This window comes from Corythoichthys intestinalis, chromosome 15 (assembly GCF_030265065.1).
Source record: "Corythoichthys intestinalis isolate RoL2023-P3 chromosome 15, ASM3026506v1, whole genome shotgun sequence".
NCBI lineage: Eukaryota > Metazoa > Chordata > Actinopteri > Syngnathiformes > Syngnathidae > Corythoichthys > Corythoichthys intestinalis.
Window position 1 is genome coordinate 31,964,307 of NC_080409.1, and position 17,495 is coordinate 31,981,801.

The 17,495-nt window shown below is 35.4% G+C and overlaps 1 gene segment (V, D, J or C); it reads right to left on the reverse strand.

Annotated features, from left to right (window-relative positions):
• Positions 1–4,833: 4,833 nt before the first annotated feature.
• LOC130931524 (immunoglobulin lambda-1 light chain-like) overlaps positions 4,834–17,495 on the reverse strand; it is a 35,600-nt gene continuing 22,938 nt past the window's right edge. The window contains 5 exon segments of the C gene segment in view: positions 4,834–7,279; positions 8,023–8,129; positions 12,112–12,138; positions 12,221–12,565; positions 15,694–15,736. Of these exon segments, the coding sequence occupies positions 7,259–7,279; positions 8,023–8,129; positions 12,112–12,138; positions 12,221–12,565; positions 15,694–15,736 (543 nt within the window).

Consider the following 17,495-nt stretch of genomic DNA (forward strand, 5'->3'; position numbering starts at 1 on the left):
GAAAAATTCAAAGTCACATGAAAAGGATTTAAAATAAAGAAAATAAAAGAAAATCTAACAAAGGAGTTAATGTTGAAAATGGAGGTTGTTAAGAAGAATGTTAAGGTAATATAGAATATATGGTGGAAAACACAGACAAGACTGAAAAAGCAGTTTCTGCTCTTGCACCCCTCTTTAAAATAAACTGCTGTATTTTAAGCCAAAAAATCTTGTGCTTGATAGAACAATATGTCTATATGTTGCGATAGCAGATTCATGGCGCACTAAGCTTCTGAACTATTTTTGATTTGTCCGTTTTACCCTGAAAACCCCCGTTTACAGACGTCGCGCAACCGCTTTTGTTTCAACCCAGCCATAAAAAGAAGGCAAGTAATTATATTTATTATTAAAAATGTCTGTCATTTTTACCTCAGAATCATTCATTGATGTCTAAATTTTAGTTAAAAGAAAAAAACGACTTTAAAAAATTATTCACTCGCATATTTAAAACTTTTAAACGAATTATGTCACAATGAAAAATTGGCGTCTGTAAAAAAGTCACGGATATCTACTTCATAACTATCGCTTAATTGTATTTTTTTTGTTACTGTCGCATTTTCCACAATATGTTAGATGATAAATAATTGATCCAAACCCCCCAAAAAATTTGAAAAACAACGTTTAAAATGGTAACTATATGAAAAAGAAAAACTCAACCACTAGTTGTGAGATGTTTATGCTGTATTCACAATGCATTGCAAATTGCTATTTGTGCTCCACACATATTTCGGTAAGTTTTCTTTCTTTTGGTGGCAATTATGTGTCTCTTGTTTTATTTTGGGTAAGATATGTACAGATACAGTTCTCCCCCCGTATATGTTATACAGTAAAGGCGAGTGGACACAGGCGCGCCGTTTATTGGCATAAGCTTCTCCTTCACAACAAACATAAGTATCGTTTAATGAAAGCACTACAAAAATAATATTCCTAGCTCTCAAAAAAAAAAAAAAAAAAAAGTTCTCAAAAAGAAAAGCACTTTAGTCTATAGTAATGAGGCCCTATTCTGACACACAGTTAAACAACAATGCTAAATAAACTGGCATTATATATCAATTTAGATATGCAAAATACACGTAAAACTTTTCACTCTATTTTTATTATTGTTATTTTTATTCTTATTCTTATTATATTAACTCTACTTTTGATTGAAAATTTTACTAATTTTATTAAAACGAAAACATGAAGAGGGTTTTTTTTTCTTTCAAATATTTTTATTCAAATTTAATGTATATAGACAAATGGCAAATTACAAACAAAATAGTCATGAAAATGTACAACAAAACATAAAATAAAAGAAACACCAGCCAACCCACCCACCCACAACCCCAACTGTTCTGTGTAGTTATATTATTTAGGCAAACCATACATAGTAATAGTGGGATACTCGCAGTGCATCACAAATCAAGGCTGTTGTATTAATGTACCTGTATGTATATGTAAATATCTTGGCCTTTAGAGCGACTCGAGGGCTATCTCCGCACATCTAGGCATAGCTCATACCATAGATCTAGGCATAGATTTAGGCTTTGTTTGAGTGTTGTGGAAATAATCCAGAAAAGGGTCACACGTCATATTAAAACTTCTCCTTGACTTAGCCATGGAGAGGCGCAGCATTTCTAATTTGAGGCAAGACATCACGTCACGAATCCATTGGTCAAGCGTGGGCAGGGCAGTACCCTTCCATCTTAGTAAAATTGTGCGTCTGGCCACGAGCAGGGCAAAAATGACCAAACGGTGTTCTTTGAGTGACAAGTGACCATTATCTTCACCAAACATACCAAACAAAGCAAGGATAGGATTGATGCTAATATTCTTATTTATTATTGTGGACAGATTTTGGAAAACATCGTACCAGAATTTCTGCAATTTGGGGCACAGCCAGTACATGTGTATCAATGTAGCTTCCCCCAATTTGCATTTATCACAGGTAGATGTTATGTTCGGATAAAAACTGGACAGCTTGGCTTTGGACATGTGAGCTCTATGCACCACTTTAAACCGGAGAAGGCAGTGCCTAGCACAGATTGATGATTTATGTATAGAAGACAGTATGGAATCCCACAGATTATCAGGGATGTGCCCCAAATCCTGCTCCCAAACCACTCTTATCTTCTCAGTCGCTGAACCCACTGACAAGGACATATATTTATAGAGTTTCGACAGCGCACCTTTAGGAAGTGGATCAAAGGAAAGAAAACGGTCGACAGGATTGGTGCTGGGTAGTAAAGGAATGAAGAGGGGTTTTAATATGAAATTACTATAACTTGTAACTATAACATTTATCGTTTAAGAACTACAAGTCTTTCTATCCGTAGATCACTTTAACAGAATGTTAATCATGCCATTTGTGGATTTATTGTTACAATAAACAAATACAGCACTGATGTACAGTATGTTGTATGTATACAACCGTCATGTGTCTTATCTTTCCATTCCAACAATAATTTACATAAAAATATGGCATATTTTAGAGATGGTTTGAATTGCGATTAATTACGATTAATTATGATTAATTAATTTTTAAGCTGTAATTAACTCGATTAAAAATTGTAATCGTTTGACAGCCCTAATATATATATATATATATATATATATGTGTGTGTGTTAGGCCTTTCAACAATAACGCGTTAACGACCATGATTGATCTTGAAATTTTAACGCATTAAAAAAAAAACAAAAAAAAAAACGCAATTTACCACTCACACTAAGTTTGGCCACAACTGCCTCCCGTAGTCCCACACGCTGATGTTTACATTCTCCGCGTGACAATGCAGGACAAAATGCAGCCACCCATGATGAGTGAGGATGATGACCCAGGACTGCTTCATGGCAAATTCTGTTTTAAAAAGCTGCCTAATGGAAATCTGGATAAAACCAAAGTTGTGTGCACATACTGCTGTTATGAACTGTCAATCGAAGCTCAACCAGCCTAAAGTACCACCTTCGGGCAAAGCATATCTTCGCTAGTGTTAGCAATGACGCTAACACTGCGGGAACAAGCCGCAGTCATCAAGCTACACTGGCAGCGTGCGGACTCGAACTTGTCAACAAAAAGACAACAAGTAGGTTGATTACTGCTATCGCTACTTGGGTAGCCAGAGACTGTAGAGCAGGGGTCCCCAAACTTTTTCCTTTGAGGGCCACATAACTATTCCCTTCACTGATGAGGGGCCGGGGTCAGTTTGTAACAGAAAAGGTATGACGATTGCAGGAGTGCCAAAATGTAAAGATTTATTGTTTTTAGAAAGCCCTGTCAAATAACCCTTTCTAGATGCTTCACGGAACAAAAGTAAATAAAATAATAATATAATATAATAATAATAATAACAACACTATTAATTAGATAGATAATAACCAAATAACCCTCTCTGGGTTCTTCACAGAAAAATGTCAGGAAATAAATAAAACAATTGAAAGAAAAAAAAAAAAAAAAAAAGATTTTATTTTTTTTTTTTTTCAAATTTTTTTTGTTCAGGGGGCCGGACCAAATGTGGAGGCGGGCCGTATCCGGCCCGCGAGCCGTAGTTTGGGGATCCCTGCTGTAGAGTGTAGACCCACTATCATAGTCGAAGACGAGGGCCTTGAAAATCAAATGACAAACAACAACAACAACCAATGACAAACCACTAGACAGGTACAAGGCAGTGCCAGCATCGACTTATGTCCACTACAGTGGTGATCTGCGCACAGTGGTGCCCACAGTAAGCTGGCCCGCCTTGCAAAAAAAGTATCTGGTCACACATGCCACAACCGTTCCTTGCGAGAGACTTGTCTTTGACTGGGCACATTGTTCAAAAGAAATGGTCTGCTCTGTTATCTGAAAATGTCAACAAGCTAGTTTGCCTGAGCAGTTAGTTAAAAAAAAAAAAAAAATAGAGTATGACTGGCTAACTTAAGCAGTGTTTCTAAACACCTTGACACACAGTTTAGTGTAATGTTTTTCAGTTAAGTGTGTGAAAATTTACAGTTTATTTTTTTCATATCTCACACAGCTTTCAGGCCATTTAGTGTAAAACTGCAAATGCTGCATTTATTTACCTCATTTGTGTGAAAATTTAACAGACAGGTTGTTTACACATTTTTGAAACACTAGCTATTGTTACTGTATTGTGCTTGTCTGCTCTTTAAATTGTTAATTTGGGGTAATATACCAAACGGTACTTGAGCCACATTGTTAGTCTGAGGCACTTTAATCTGTTAAAGCTCTTTGCTGTATAATACAGACAATTTATTTTATTTTTTATTTTATACAAGCTGAGTTGTTAAATAACATTTTAAAACTCTATTTGGTCAAGAATGAATTCATTCACACACATCATACATTTCATCTTCAAACAAATTTTAAGTCAATTATAATATTTTCCAAAATTTTTTTCCTGAAGAGCAACTTTATTCATCCCAAGGGAAATGTGATTAATCATGATTAACCCTTTAACCCTAAGCCTATTTTGGCTGAATTTGCATGCATTTGATGTTGCCTTTATATTTCAAGGAAAAAATTGTTTACAATGGCCAAGTTGGGTCTTTTTTTTCAGGACACCTTGAACTTCATGTCCAAACTGTTGTTTTCTTCACTGACCAATTATAATCCACATTTTGGACCGGAAAAGACAAAAAAAATCCCAAAATCTTTTTTCAAAATTTTTAATGTTGATGTCCCATTGACAACCAAACATGCTCGACCAACCGTTTTGAAGCTTGATAATATTTATTCAACTTTTAAGATAAACATTCAACAGAAAAAAATAAAGATTGAATAGTTTTATGTTTGACAATTCAATACAAACAGCAGGTATGGTCATAGGCGTTTTTGGCCTTTACACAGACTATGGTCAAAACAGGTTATATACAGTGCAAAATAATGAGAAAAAAATATATACTGTATATCATCTAACACAAAAAGGGTTTGGAGGATATCTCTGTGAAGTTAGGTGTTGTACCCATCACCTTATCAAAGTATATACGTACATGCAATCAAGCTTCTCGAACACACATCTACATAAAAATGGAAAAGATTATAGTGAAGAAAAAATATATATATAACATTGAAAAAAAGTATTTTAAAAAATATTGACAAGTAGTTCAGTTCAATTCAAACTTTTCAGGCATGCGACCCAATAAAGATTTTTTTTTGCGCACTCAATAAAGCTTTTTCTTGAACAGGTCACGGAGCTGCGTCACACAGCCTACTCTTTTGCCGTTTGCGCGCTGCTGTCACTTCTACTCGCCGAGACGCTGACTCATCCAAAGAAAACAACGACAAATACGGCTCAACTTCTTCCTTGAGTTAATGAAATAATGCATTAGCTTGCGCTAAATGTAGCTTTGATTCATTCTGCACGTTTCAAAGTCACTCGCACAATCCAACCGGCCGTTGCTTGCTTCGCATGCCTCCCTTTCATTAGTTGGCGCCTGCCTGGGAAATTTATTAAAAATGTTCGGTTCGTCCTTCTTGACTTCACAACGGCTCTTGGGATCTGTAGTCTTTTGTGCTGCTTTCGGTTTTGAAAAAGGACAAGAAATGATGGAAATATGGAGATAGATACATGGTCCATGCAGCGTTTTAATGCATATTTACGAGTGCAATAAAACTATAAAACTCAAATGACATTATCTCCCGTTTTTCTTGGTCGATTGACTTCAAATAAAAACTGGTGTGGACATCAACTTCCGCACTTTCAAACGAGACCAACCAGCGGCACGTGAGTGACGTAATTACAGCGTGACGAAGCTTCAAAGACGATATGCATAAACGCGTTGCTGCCGACACGTTCGGTGTTAAAGGGTTAATCACACAGTTGACATATGATTGACTAGATTCAATTTTTTAATCGTTTGACAGCACTAATATATATATATACGTGGCAGAAAACAGACAAGGCTGAAAAAGCAGTTTCTGCTCTTGCATTTTTAGCCAAAAGAACTGTTGTTTTTTTTAAAGAACAACATGTCTATATGCTGCCATAGCAGTTTCATGGCACATTATGCCCCCGGACTATTTTTAGTTTGTCCATTTTACACTGGAGACCCCCGTTTACAGACACTGCGCAAATGCTTATGTTTCAACCCAGCCATAAAAAGAAGGTAAATAATTACAGTATATTTATTATTCGAAATGTCTATATTTTTTTAGCTTAGAATCATTAATTGATGTCTAATATTTAGTAAAAAAAAAAAAAAAAAAAAAAAAAAACGACCTAAACAAATTATTCACTTGCATATTTTAAACTTTTAAACAAATTACGTCTCAATAAAAAAAAATAGTGTCTGTAAATAGGTCAGGGGTTATCTACCTCAAAACTATCGCTCAATTGTATTTTTTTTGTTGTTGTTGCTGTCGCATTTTCCCTTATATTTTAGATGATAAATAATTGATCCAAAGAAAAATAGAAAACAAAAACTTTAAAAGTGTCAATATTTGAAAAGAGGAAATCTTGACCACTCCTTGATGTCTGCGAATTCTGCATCGCGACCCTTGTTATATTACCCTATTTCACCCATGAAATCCTCCAAAAGTCCAACTGTGGCCATTCACAGCTGTGTCTTGACACTTGGTGATACATGCTACAGTTTTGGGATCGAAATGAGGTATGTACGCGATAATATCTCGTTAAAATCATGGTGTCTTAAATTATTATAATAAAAAAAAATTTAAATGCCCTCTTGCTCAATTTTTTTCTTCCATCAGAAAATAATGGTTTTAAACTTTCCAATGATGTATTACACATGCATATAGAACAGTTTTGAAATTTGGCCAAATTGGGGGTCTCAGAGCAGAACTTCAAGCCACCTGAGTGTTTTCCACCATATACTATATGTACATAAATGCTCTCTGTAGCCAATAAACAAATTATGCATTTATATTTTAAAGAATGTCTCTTCTGAAGCCTTTAGTTGATGTCATAATTATCATTATTTTTTATTTTTAATGTTTCTTATTCATTTAATAATATTATTATTGTTGTTATAACTACTCATTTGTTATATGTGTCACATACTTACTGTTATTTATTTGATATCGTAATATTAATGAATATGATAATATTTACTAGTTTAAAGTCAACTGTGTATCTGAAGTCTTTTTTTTTTTCGATGCCAGACAAATAAACGTGATTTAACAAGCAGCCAGAAGCAAATTTTTTATAGTTTTTAATATGAAAAATTGTGAATGCAAGACAACAAAGTGAATAAAACAAACACAACAAAAAGTGTTCCTCCTTCAGTTTTTTTTTCCAGACACCTGCAACAAACAAACAAAAAAAATTAGCCATCCCGCAGAATGATGTAAAAGTGTAAAAAAGTTAACTGTGAAATTAACAACTACCATGAAATGAACTTTTTTTCTGTTGTTATACAGCAATCGACTGTAAAATATATTTATGGTGACATCACTGTACTCTTCTTCTAATTCCACCACTTCTGCAATTGTGGTATAAAACAGTAGTACCGGTACAGTGGCAGTCGAACGTCCTGACTACTGAGCCAGAAGCCCACTTGAACTTTAGCCACTAATTCTCAGGACTAACATTCTACATGTACAGCACGCGGCCTAAGCAGTGCCTAGTAGCACAGTAGTTAGCGCGCTTGACTGCTAAAAAGTGGATGTGAGTTCAAATCCAAGATCATGAGTGAGAAAATGAGTCAAGTAATTTCACCGCAATCAAGTATAGATCATCAATAGCGTGAAACTATTACAATGCAAAGAAATACAATAAAACTGTTTTTAAGTGCATTTTTATTTTTCAACTGTAAAATTCTGGTTAACACAGCTGGTAGCATTTCACCATGATTTCAATGATTAAATCCCAAGTTCGCCCTGCTGACCAGTACAAGAGAAGAAGCTTTTAAAAGTCACGACTGGGACAAAACCAAGACACTCAAAATGTTGTCTTGAGACAACAACTGTTCTTGAGTTACAACACTCACGTAAAACAATTTAGTATAATTGTTTTTTTTCTTAAGAGAGTAAAGGCATCGACCTACCCCGAGCCGCCACAGCAGTAATGCCACGAAGCCGGCATAGACGCAGCTCTTGGCAATGAGGACGCCGTACGACAGCTTGGCGCTCTGCGTCAACCTCAGGAAGCTCTCTGAAGACCAAAGAAGGGACAGTGTTAAGAACTGCTTGATGGGTAAATGACAGAGGTGGGTAGTAATGTGTTACATTTATTCTGTTACATTTACTTGAGTAACCTTTGGAGAAAAATGTACTTCTCAGAGTAGTTTTACCACATCGTACTTTTTACTTTTACTTGAGTAGATTTGAGAAGAACAAACTCTACTCTTATTACTCTGCTACGTTGGGCTACACTAGTCATTCATTACATACAGTTTTTCCTCTTTGGTCATCATATTAGATTTTTGCTAGAAATGCCCACAGTGGCTCCACCAGTTTCACCAATGAGACGTCGCAGCAGTAGGCAAATCAGATGTAACAATACAGTCACATCACCACACACAAGCTTGCAGTTGGAGATCCTATGATCACACCGACCTGTTTAATCACGAGCTTAAAAGCGCTGTAAAAAGTAAAGTAGAGAGTGTTGCCATCAGCATTTCTCAAAAGCGCGGATTTTAACCTCCCTCCCAGTTTTTATTTGGCACTTATAGACATAGGCGGAGTTTGACTTTTGGGGCAGGGGGGGCACAACATGTTGATGACCCCAAAACGCAGTGTCAACAATAAAATTAACTTACAAGAATATTTATAATAATAAGTTGACAATGAGCATTTTTTCCCATCATTCTTGAGGGGAATTCTAAATCCGGTTGTTTAGGCAATACTTTTCGCCAAGATCGTCATCCATTGAATATGGTAAGCCCGCCGGTGTCGTGCCAATGTAGTTACCCCAGTAAAAAATTGTATCCCCTGGGTGGAGTCATATGGAGGTAGATTTGTGTCTTTATTATTCAACCGAAAATAAAATTAATATTATAAAAAAAAAATTATTCAATCAAAAAAATGTGTTTGAATGCAAAAATAACTTTGAAACAAACAAAAACAAAAATGCATGTGCCAGCTATTTTTCTTTGATTTTTTTTTTTTTTTTTTTTGGATTAAAGTCAAGTTTGGTTTGTTAGTTTTTTTTGTTTGAAGCAACTTTTTTTGATTTAAGTAATGTTGATTTGTTTTTGGGCCACATTTTGGCTAGGACATTTGTGTCTATATTATTCAATGAAAAAATAAGTTGCTTCAAAAAAATATAGATTTTAAAAAAGAAAATCACGTCAATCAAAAAAACAAACATTTCAATCATAGAAAAAGTTTTTGAATGCGAAAAGATATTTGAGATTGAAAAATTTGCATTTGAACACTTAATTTTCCATTGAAAAAGTTTTCTTGGATTGAAGCAATCCTTTTTGTGTTTGGGCCATATTATGATTAGGACATTTGTTTCTAAATCATTCAACCCCCCCCAAAAAAAGTTGCTTCAATCAAAAAAAAAAAAATTTCGATCAAAGGAAAAAAATAATTTTTAAAAATATTTTTTTTCTAATATATATATTTTTGGGGGGGAAATTATATGCAAAGCAAATGACCATCTAAGGTGCTCGAAAAATAATTTCGACCCATTATAAAAACACATTTTTTTGTTCTTTTCATTAATTTTTTTTGCAGTTTTATTGCTTTACAACCTTTATATATATATATATATATATATATATATATATATATATATATATATATATATATATATATATATATATATATATATATATATATATATATATATATATATATATATATATACATATATATATATATATATAGGAAAGTCAATTGCATGCAATGACAATTTGACAATGACACCGGGGGGGCCTGCCCCCCCTTAAAATCGGCTTATGCTTATAGACAGTGTTGTTAATCTTACTTTTAAAAAAGTAATCAATTACAGTTACAAATTACTTCTCCCAAAAAGTAATTGCGTTAGTAACTCAGTTACCTGAATTTAAGAGTAATTGGTTACTTGGTAAAGTAACTGGTGATAAGTTTCATGTTTGTTTTTTTTCCCTCAAAAAATAAATAAATACATAAAATAAAAAATAAAAAATAAAAAAAAAGATTTTAAAGAGTTTTGGGGACAATTGGCCCTAGCCCAATTCTTTACCCTAAACTCAACTAGACACAGGGGTATTGCGGATATTCCGATAACTAGATAGTAACCTTTACTATGTGTGGAAGTAATTTAATGTTGTGAATCAACTGTTGAAGTTGTTGAAATTGCTCCCGTTATTGCATTAGTTCCCTTCTGTCTACTTTCAATATGTGTAAGTTTTAACACTGTTTCATCATTTAAAGATAGATTTAAGTCAAGATTTTACCGATTTAGGAGCATTTTAGATAAAAAAAACAAAAACAAAAAACACTTAGGTTCGCTAGGAAGTTTCTCTACAACTGGGCCTTTCTGAGAGGTCTACTGCTTTAAGATGGTGGCTGTTTACAAACGCATATACTGTAGTTCTTTATACATGTTGCTAATGCCGCCGTGTCAGTGATTTGCATCTAGTTCTATATTATTTGATATCTACCGTAGCATCATGTGGGCATAGTTTGTTGGCATCGCGTTTGCAATGCCATCACAACTCCCTTGCCTCCTCCCCCCTGCTCTGCTCTCTCGTCTCCGTGAGTCCGTCTCTCTCAGACTTTTCTCGCGTCATTCAACCAACATAGTAACGCTTAATAACGCACGCCTGTCCCGCCTCAGTAATGGTAACGGCATTGCCAAGATGAGAAAAGTAATTAATTAGATTACTCACTACTGAAAAAAATAACGCCGTTAGTCACGCCGTTATATTCTAACGCCGTTATTAACAACACTGCTTATAGACCACGGAAAGCAAGAGATATGATCATTTTAATTTAATGGGAGGAAATATGTTTTCTTCACTAGAGGGCACTCATGCTCTTTGGAGAGGTGATGTTTCATTTCTGTAGATTTTTGTAGTCAGATATCTATTATTTTTGTCGCAAGTTTATTTTTTGGGGGGCCTAATATAGTTAGAGGTAGGTAGTAACGCATTACATGTATTCCGTTACATTTACTTGAGTAACTTTTTGAGAAAAATTCTTGCTTCTAAGAGTAGTTTTACTGATCCATACTTTTTACTTGAGTAGATTTGTGAAGAAAAAAATGTTACTCCGCTACTTTGGGCTACACAAGAGTCATTACATTTTTCCTCTTTATTCTTCATATTTGATTTTTTTTTTTAAATATGCCAGCGATGCCATGAGTAGCTCTACCAATTTCACCAATGAGATGTCACAACAACAATCACATGACTCAATTATACCAATAAGACGCAAGCTTGCCTTTCTATGATCATGCCAGCCTGTTCAATCATGTGGCGTCTTTGAATCACCATAAAATTTGAAGTGTGTGACATACAGCGCAGCCCTCAAAATGACTCAAAAGCGCAGATTTTAAACTCTCTCCCAGTCTTTATTTGCCACGGAAAAACTGAGATATGATCATTTTAATTTCATAATACTAACTATGAAGAAACTATTCACTATTCAAACTATGAACTATTTTCTTCACTAAAGGGCACTCATGCTCTTTGGATGATTAATGCTTCATTTCTGTCATTTTTTTTTCTCTATGATTTTTTTTTTTGTATTTATTTGGCTTAATGTGGTTATGTAATGGGTTATTTTACAGTATCATTGTAACAATAGTTCATATAGATAACTTTGTGCTGTGAAAAAAATATATAAGCAGTTACAATGTTACCCATTACTTGAGTATTCTTTTCATCAAATACTTTTTTCCTTGTACTTGAGTACATTTTTTTAGATGACTACTTTTACTTGAGTAATATTATTTTGAAGTAACGCTACTCTTACTTGAGTACAATTTTTAGCTACTCTAACCACCTCTGAATATGGTCATGTAATAGGTTATAGTACAGTATAATAACACCGAATACCTTTTTATTTGTACTTGAGTACATTTTTTGGATGACTACTCTTACATTACGTATTATAATTTTGAAGTAACGTTACCCTTACTTGAGTAAAACCTTTGCATACTTTACCCACCCCTGGTAAACTTAGAATAAAAACATAATCACCTCGGTTATATTGGTCTTCAGATGAGCCTAAAAATAGGACAAGATTATTATGATCAGGTCATGGAGATGATGTAGATTTCGGATGCAGCCGAGAACGTCATGAAATCACCTTCTTTGCCGTTGATTGACTTCTCAACTTTGATATTTTCCTTTCCGTTGAAGAACGTCAGGACACAGGTGAATTTCCTTCTCTCGTGCGTCCATTCGCGAGCTGGGACTCTCAGCCTGCTGGTGAGGTGGTAGTAGACCCCTCGCCGCGCAGCCTCGGGGTCCGTTGCTACGCCCCTGTCTCGCTTCTCACCGTCCACCATCCAGACCACTCTGACGTGGTCGGGGTAGAAGTCAGTAGCCGCGCAAACCAGCGTCTTGACCTTGGCCTCTTTGTCCTTGGCACACTCGTGTTCCGACGGTGGGAATAACGTCACCGTAGGCAGTGTGATGTTGACGTTTGGTTCTGTGTGGAGCCGACACAGCAATTACTAACTCATTGGTTTTCATTGACAGTGATAGACAAACCGGAGTTGGTTTAGAAATTAACTGTTTTTAAGGACGTAGGTTTGCATAGGTAAGGTAGGGACATAATACTACCAACTTTTCAGGATGCTCAAATTGTCCCCACCAACTTTTAAGCAACTTTATTTTCATTATATAATGAATCCAAGTATATAGGTATTTTAGATTGTCTTCCAATAAGTTGTAAGAATAGAATTGAGCCTACCATTATTAAGTGAGTTATTTTCATTATGTTTGGACTTACGACTTTTCACTTGCTGAATGTGTGGGTCCATTTTTTCCCCATTAAATGCATGTTTGATTGGCTGATGACTTGAAACACATACACACAGCCCCGACACAGACAACAGGTTGACAAAATGCTGCCTCTTCCACCCCCTTCGAAAAGAAAGAATATTAGAAGAATTTTTTTCAGCCAGCAGCAGTCACTGTAAGTAATGTAAAAAGACACGTCAATGTTGTGGAGGTGGGGAACACACCACTAATTTGGTACTGAAAGTCCGACCCGCATCAGAGCGTAACATTAAACTGTGAACTTGCTAACTGGCAAAACCCCAGTAGGAAGCTATTAGAGAGAAGAGTCCTCGTGTACTGTATGTGTTTTCTACTAATATACTAACATGTGTGTTCTTCTAACGTGATGAACCGAGGTTTTGCGCAATCTCCCCAATTTTCATTTTTATTTTATTTATGTGGTCTTAAAGCAGCCCAAACGAGCTTTCATTTTTTGTTGAGTTTGGCTGTGCTTGTGGACAAAAGCAGTAGTGTTCTACCTGAAGGAAGGCTCCAGTCGTATTTATTAGAGATGTCCCGATCGATCGGCATCGATCACGTCATTTTCAAAGTATCGGAATTGGCAAAATAATATCGGCCATGCCTTTTTTAAATATATATATATATTTTTTTTTTTTAATTAAATCGTTTTCTAATTGTATATAACGTTACAGACATAATATGTTACACTTATCCAGAGTCTTTAGTTTAGGCTTAAGGTAGGGTTATCAAATTTATCCCGATAACGGCGGTAATTAATTTTTCAAAAAATGTATCACGTTAAAATATTTAACGCAATTAATGCATGTGCTGCAGGACCCACCCATGCATTGTCGCACTCCATCTGTAATGGCGCCGTTTTGCCTATATAGAGAGCTAAAAGGCAGCGTAAAATGAGTAGAGTGAATTTTGGTAGCCTTTGGAGCCTTGTTTTAATTGGCTAAAGCCTTACAATCCCTCTACCTATGATTAGAACTATCATGGGAAGCAATGTGGGGAAGCAAGGTAGCAATTGATCTTTTTCTTAACTCCTTATGTTATATCCCATCGCAGAGAAGATATATCAATTGGTAGCACTATGCACAGTCATGGTTCCACTTGTTCCACTTCCCATCATGCATTTGGACATGGCCTTCAGTATCATTTACTGAAAGCTCAACAAATACACTAGATGGCAATATTTTAGTCACAATATACAAAGTCACAAGTCTTTCTATCTGTGGATCCCTCTCACAGAAAGACTGTTAATAATGTAAATGCCATCTTGAGGATTTATTGTCATAATGAACAAATACAGTACTTATGTACTCAGGGCCGGCCCAGGCCATTTGGGGGCCCTAAGCAAAATAATGCAAAGGGGCCCGTATTTTTGGCCCACCATTTTGTCACAGTGCCATACATGCAATCCAACCCATACGTCCATATTTTGTATATTAATCAGATTTTGTTGCACTACACTGCATACTTTAAGCTTCTCACCCCAAATGATTGTCAGTACTTACAGTAGATAGCGCCGAACCTTTTTCTAAAAGAGGAAAGAAAGAAGTTAAGGAAGAACTTTTATTTTTTTAAGCTTGTAATCAAGTATCAAAACTCACAAAAATCAATTAAAGCAAACTGTAGTAAACAAAATAGAATATAAATTAAACAATTGCCAGATTGGGGGCCCCCTAGTGGTCAGGGGCCCTAAGCAGCTGCATAGTCTGTGTATAGGCTGGGCCGGCCCTGTATGTACTGTATGTTGAATGTATATATTCGTCCGAGTTTTATTCATTTTTTTCTTAATGCATTGCCAAAATGTATATGATCGGGAAAAATTATCGGGAATGATTGGAATTGAATCGGGAGCAAAAAAAAAAAGCAATCGGATCGGGAAATATCGGGATCGGCAGATACTCAAACTAAAACGATCGGGATCGGATCGGGAGCAAAAAAACATGATCGGAACAACCCTAGTATTTATTTTTGTTGTTCCCCAACTAAGAAGTTTTTTCAGTCATGTTTAATCAATTTATTTAGACAGACAGTGTTGAGTGGTCTTAAGACAAATGTTTATTTTTTTGTGTATTCTTAGATATTTAAGAGATTATTACCAAATTTTTATTTATTGTGTATGTTAATGCAATTTAAGTTAAGTTCAAATATTGCAATTGAAATATGCTAATAAAATCCACGCATACATTCTGGAAGTTTTCTAAATGTTTCTTTTGTAGCTTTTTAAAACAAAGGTTTGAATCGGACGGTGTATCACCTGAACTAATAAACGTGAAAGTTGGTATAAGCCAATACAGATTTATTTTGCATTGATCATTTATCAGTTAATTAGGCTCATTTTTGTGAGAAATGTAGCCTCAACCCCTTTCACCCAATCTGTTTGGTCTTAATAATGTCCCGTCCCCAGCAAAAATTGTACATGCAGGTTATTGTGTTATATCATCCTTACCAATGTTGAGACCAAACCTACGCCCTTGACTATTTTCATATTAACCATGTCGTTACTTTGCCATTTTACCACTAACACTGCAACTGAGGAAACATATCAACAACCTTCCTACTGTTCTTTAATGTTATTTCATAAATGAACTTATTGGCTGCCACTGACAGTGATAAATCCATCCAATCAATACATTTCTTCTTGGAGTGGTCCTTTCAATGCCAGCCAGTTTTGATGTCTATCACTAGCAATGTTTTACTAGAACCAAAATCTTACATGTAAGACCTCAAACAAAGCATTGAAAAGCATGAAACATACGCGCTTACCTTGATAAAGAGTTGTAACTCAAGAGTTTTTCTTACCTAAAACAGTGAGTTTGGTTCCCTCGCCGAAAAAAGCTCGGTCGTACGAGCACAGCGGCACGAAGCTACCACAGAAACCTCTCAAGCTATCGCTCCTTATCTCTTACGTGCACATAGAGCAACCTCGTTTGTCTGACTAAAATCTTAAAGTGACACTAACACTCCTAACTTTTGTGAAGTTTGAGTGCCGGATTGGACGTCTTAATTTATGAAATAACATGAAGGTCCTTAGAACAGTAGAAACGTTGTTTGTCTTTTCAATTTTAGAGCAATTCTGTTTCCCCCATCACCGTCAATGGCAGGCAATGAGTTAACAATCATGTTTTTCTAATAATTGCAGGGTTTTTCCTAAAATAAATAGTTATTATACTTTAATAAACATGCAAGTGCAGTAGGGGTGTAACAATCCATCAATCTGGATGGCTACATTGATTGGTTAAACACTCAACATCGAATAACATTATATTATTATCGTCAAATGTTGCCATTTTGTTGAAAGAATGATTATCATTCAAATGTCAGAAATGTTTCCGTGACAAAATTGTAAAAAAGTGGCAAAATTGGAATCTACTTTGAGGGTTTAAAATGTAATATCTCAATAAATGTCCTTGAATTGACTTGAATTATCGCAGACGTTGAAATATTGACAAATATCGTATCATTAACCAAAGAAACAATGACAATTTTCAGTTGTGGATTTGATGACAATTCATACGAAATCCAACTGGTTATCAACAGAACTGCAGTAAACATTGTGCGTTTACACAATCACTTCAGTTTCACATAAAACTGCTATCTTCAAATTACTGTCTTGATTAGCACAACAGAGATAACTTCTCATTTTCCGCAACTTTATTTGATCACTTTTCTCTATTTGGCAGAATCCGGTCTTACCTAGAACGCTCAGCCTTGTTCCCGTGCCAAAGAAAACTTCAGCAGATGAGTAAGTCACACATTGGAGCAGTAGTGTACAGAAATACCCCGAAACAGTTGGTTTTCTATTAATTTCGAAGAAAAACTTTTTCTGGGAAGCTTTCTAGCGAGAACGTTCCATAATCAAAAGTATCAGACTGCAGCTGCTTGATATGAACCTCCTCCCATCAAAAATTTCATTTTCCTGTGTTTTTGTGTCATGTCGAACCAGTATTTACGAAATTGCCTCGTTCGGTTTCTTACCTAGAACGCTCAGCTTCGTTCCTGTACCAAAGATGGCTTCTGCTTGTACCACAGTGCAGGTGACGGTTACACTAAACAATGCTGTTCAAAGTCTCTTACCTGGAACTAACTAGGGGTGTAAATCACAAATTTCTTGATACGCGATCAATGCTTTCGACGAGAAAAGTCTGCCGAGTTTTCAATTCAATTCACAGGCCTCCGAACTATTTAATACGATATACTGTATATATATATATATATATATATATATATATATATATATATATATATATATATATATATATATATATATATATATATATATATATATATATATATATACAGGACTGTCTCATAAAATTAGAATACACAATATTCTAATTTCCTGAGACAGTCCAGTAATGTACAGTCAGTGTTGTCAGTAACACGTTACCAAGTAACGCGTTACTGTAATCTGATTACTTTCGTTCAGTAACGAGTAATCTAACGCGTTCATTTTTCGAAGCCAGTAATCTGATTAAAGTTTGTTTCCTTAGTGTCTGTGTGTCACCATTTTGTTTTTTCCTCATGATGTACAGTGGGGAGAACAAGTATTTGATACACTGCCGATTTTGCTGGTTTTCCCACTTGCAAGCCATGTAGAGGTC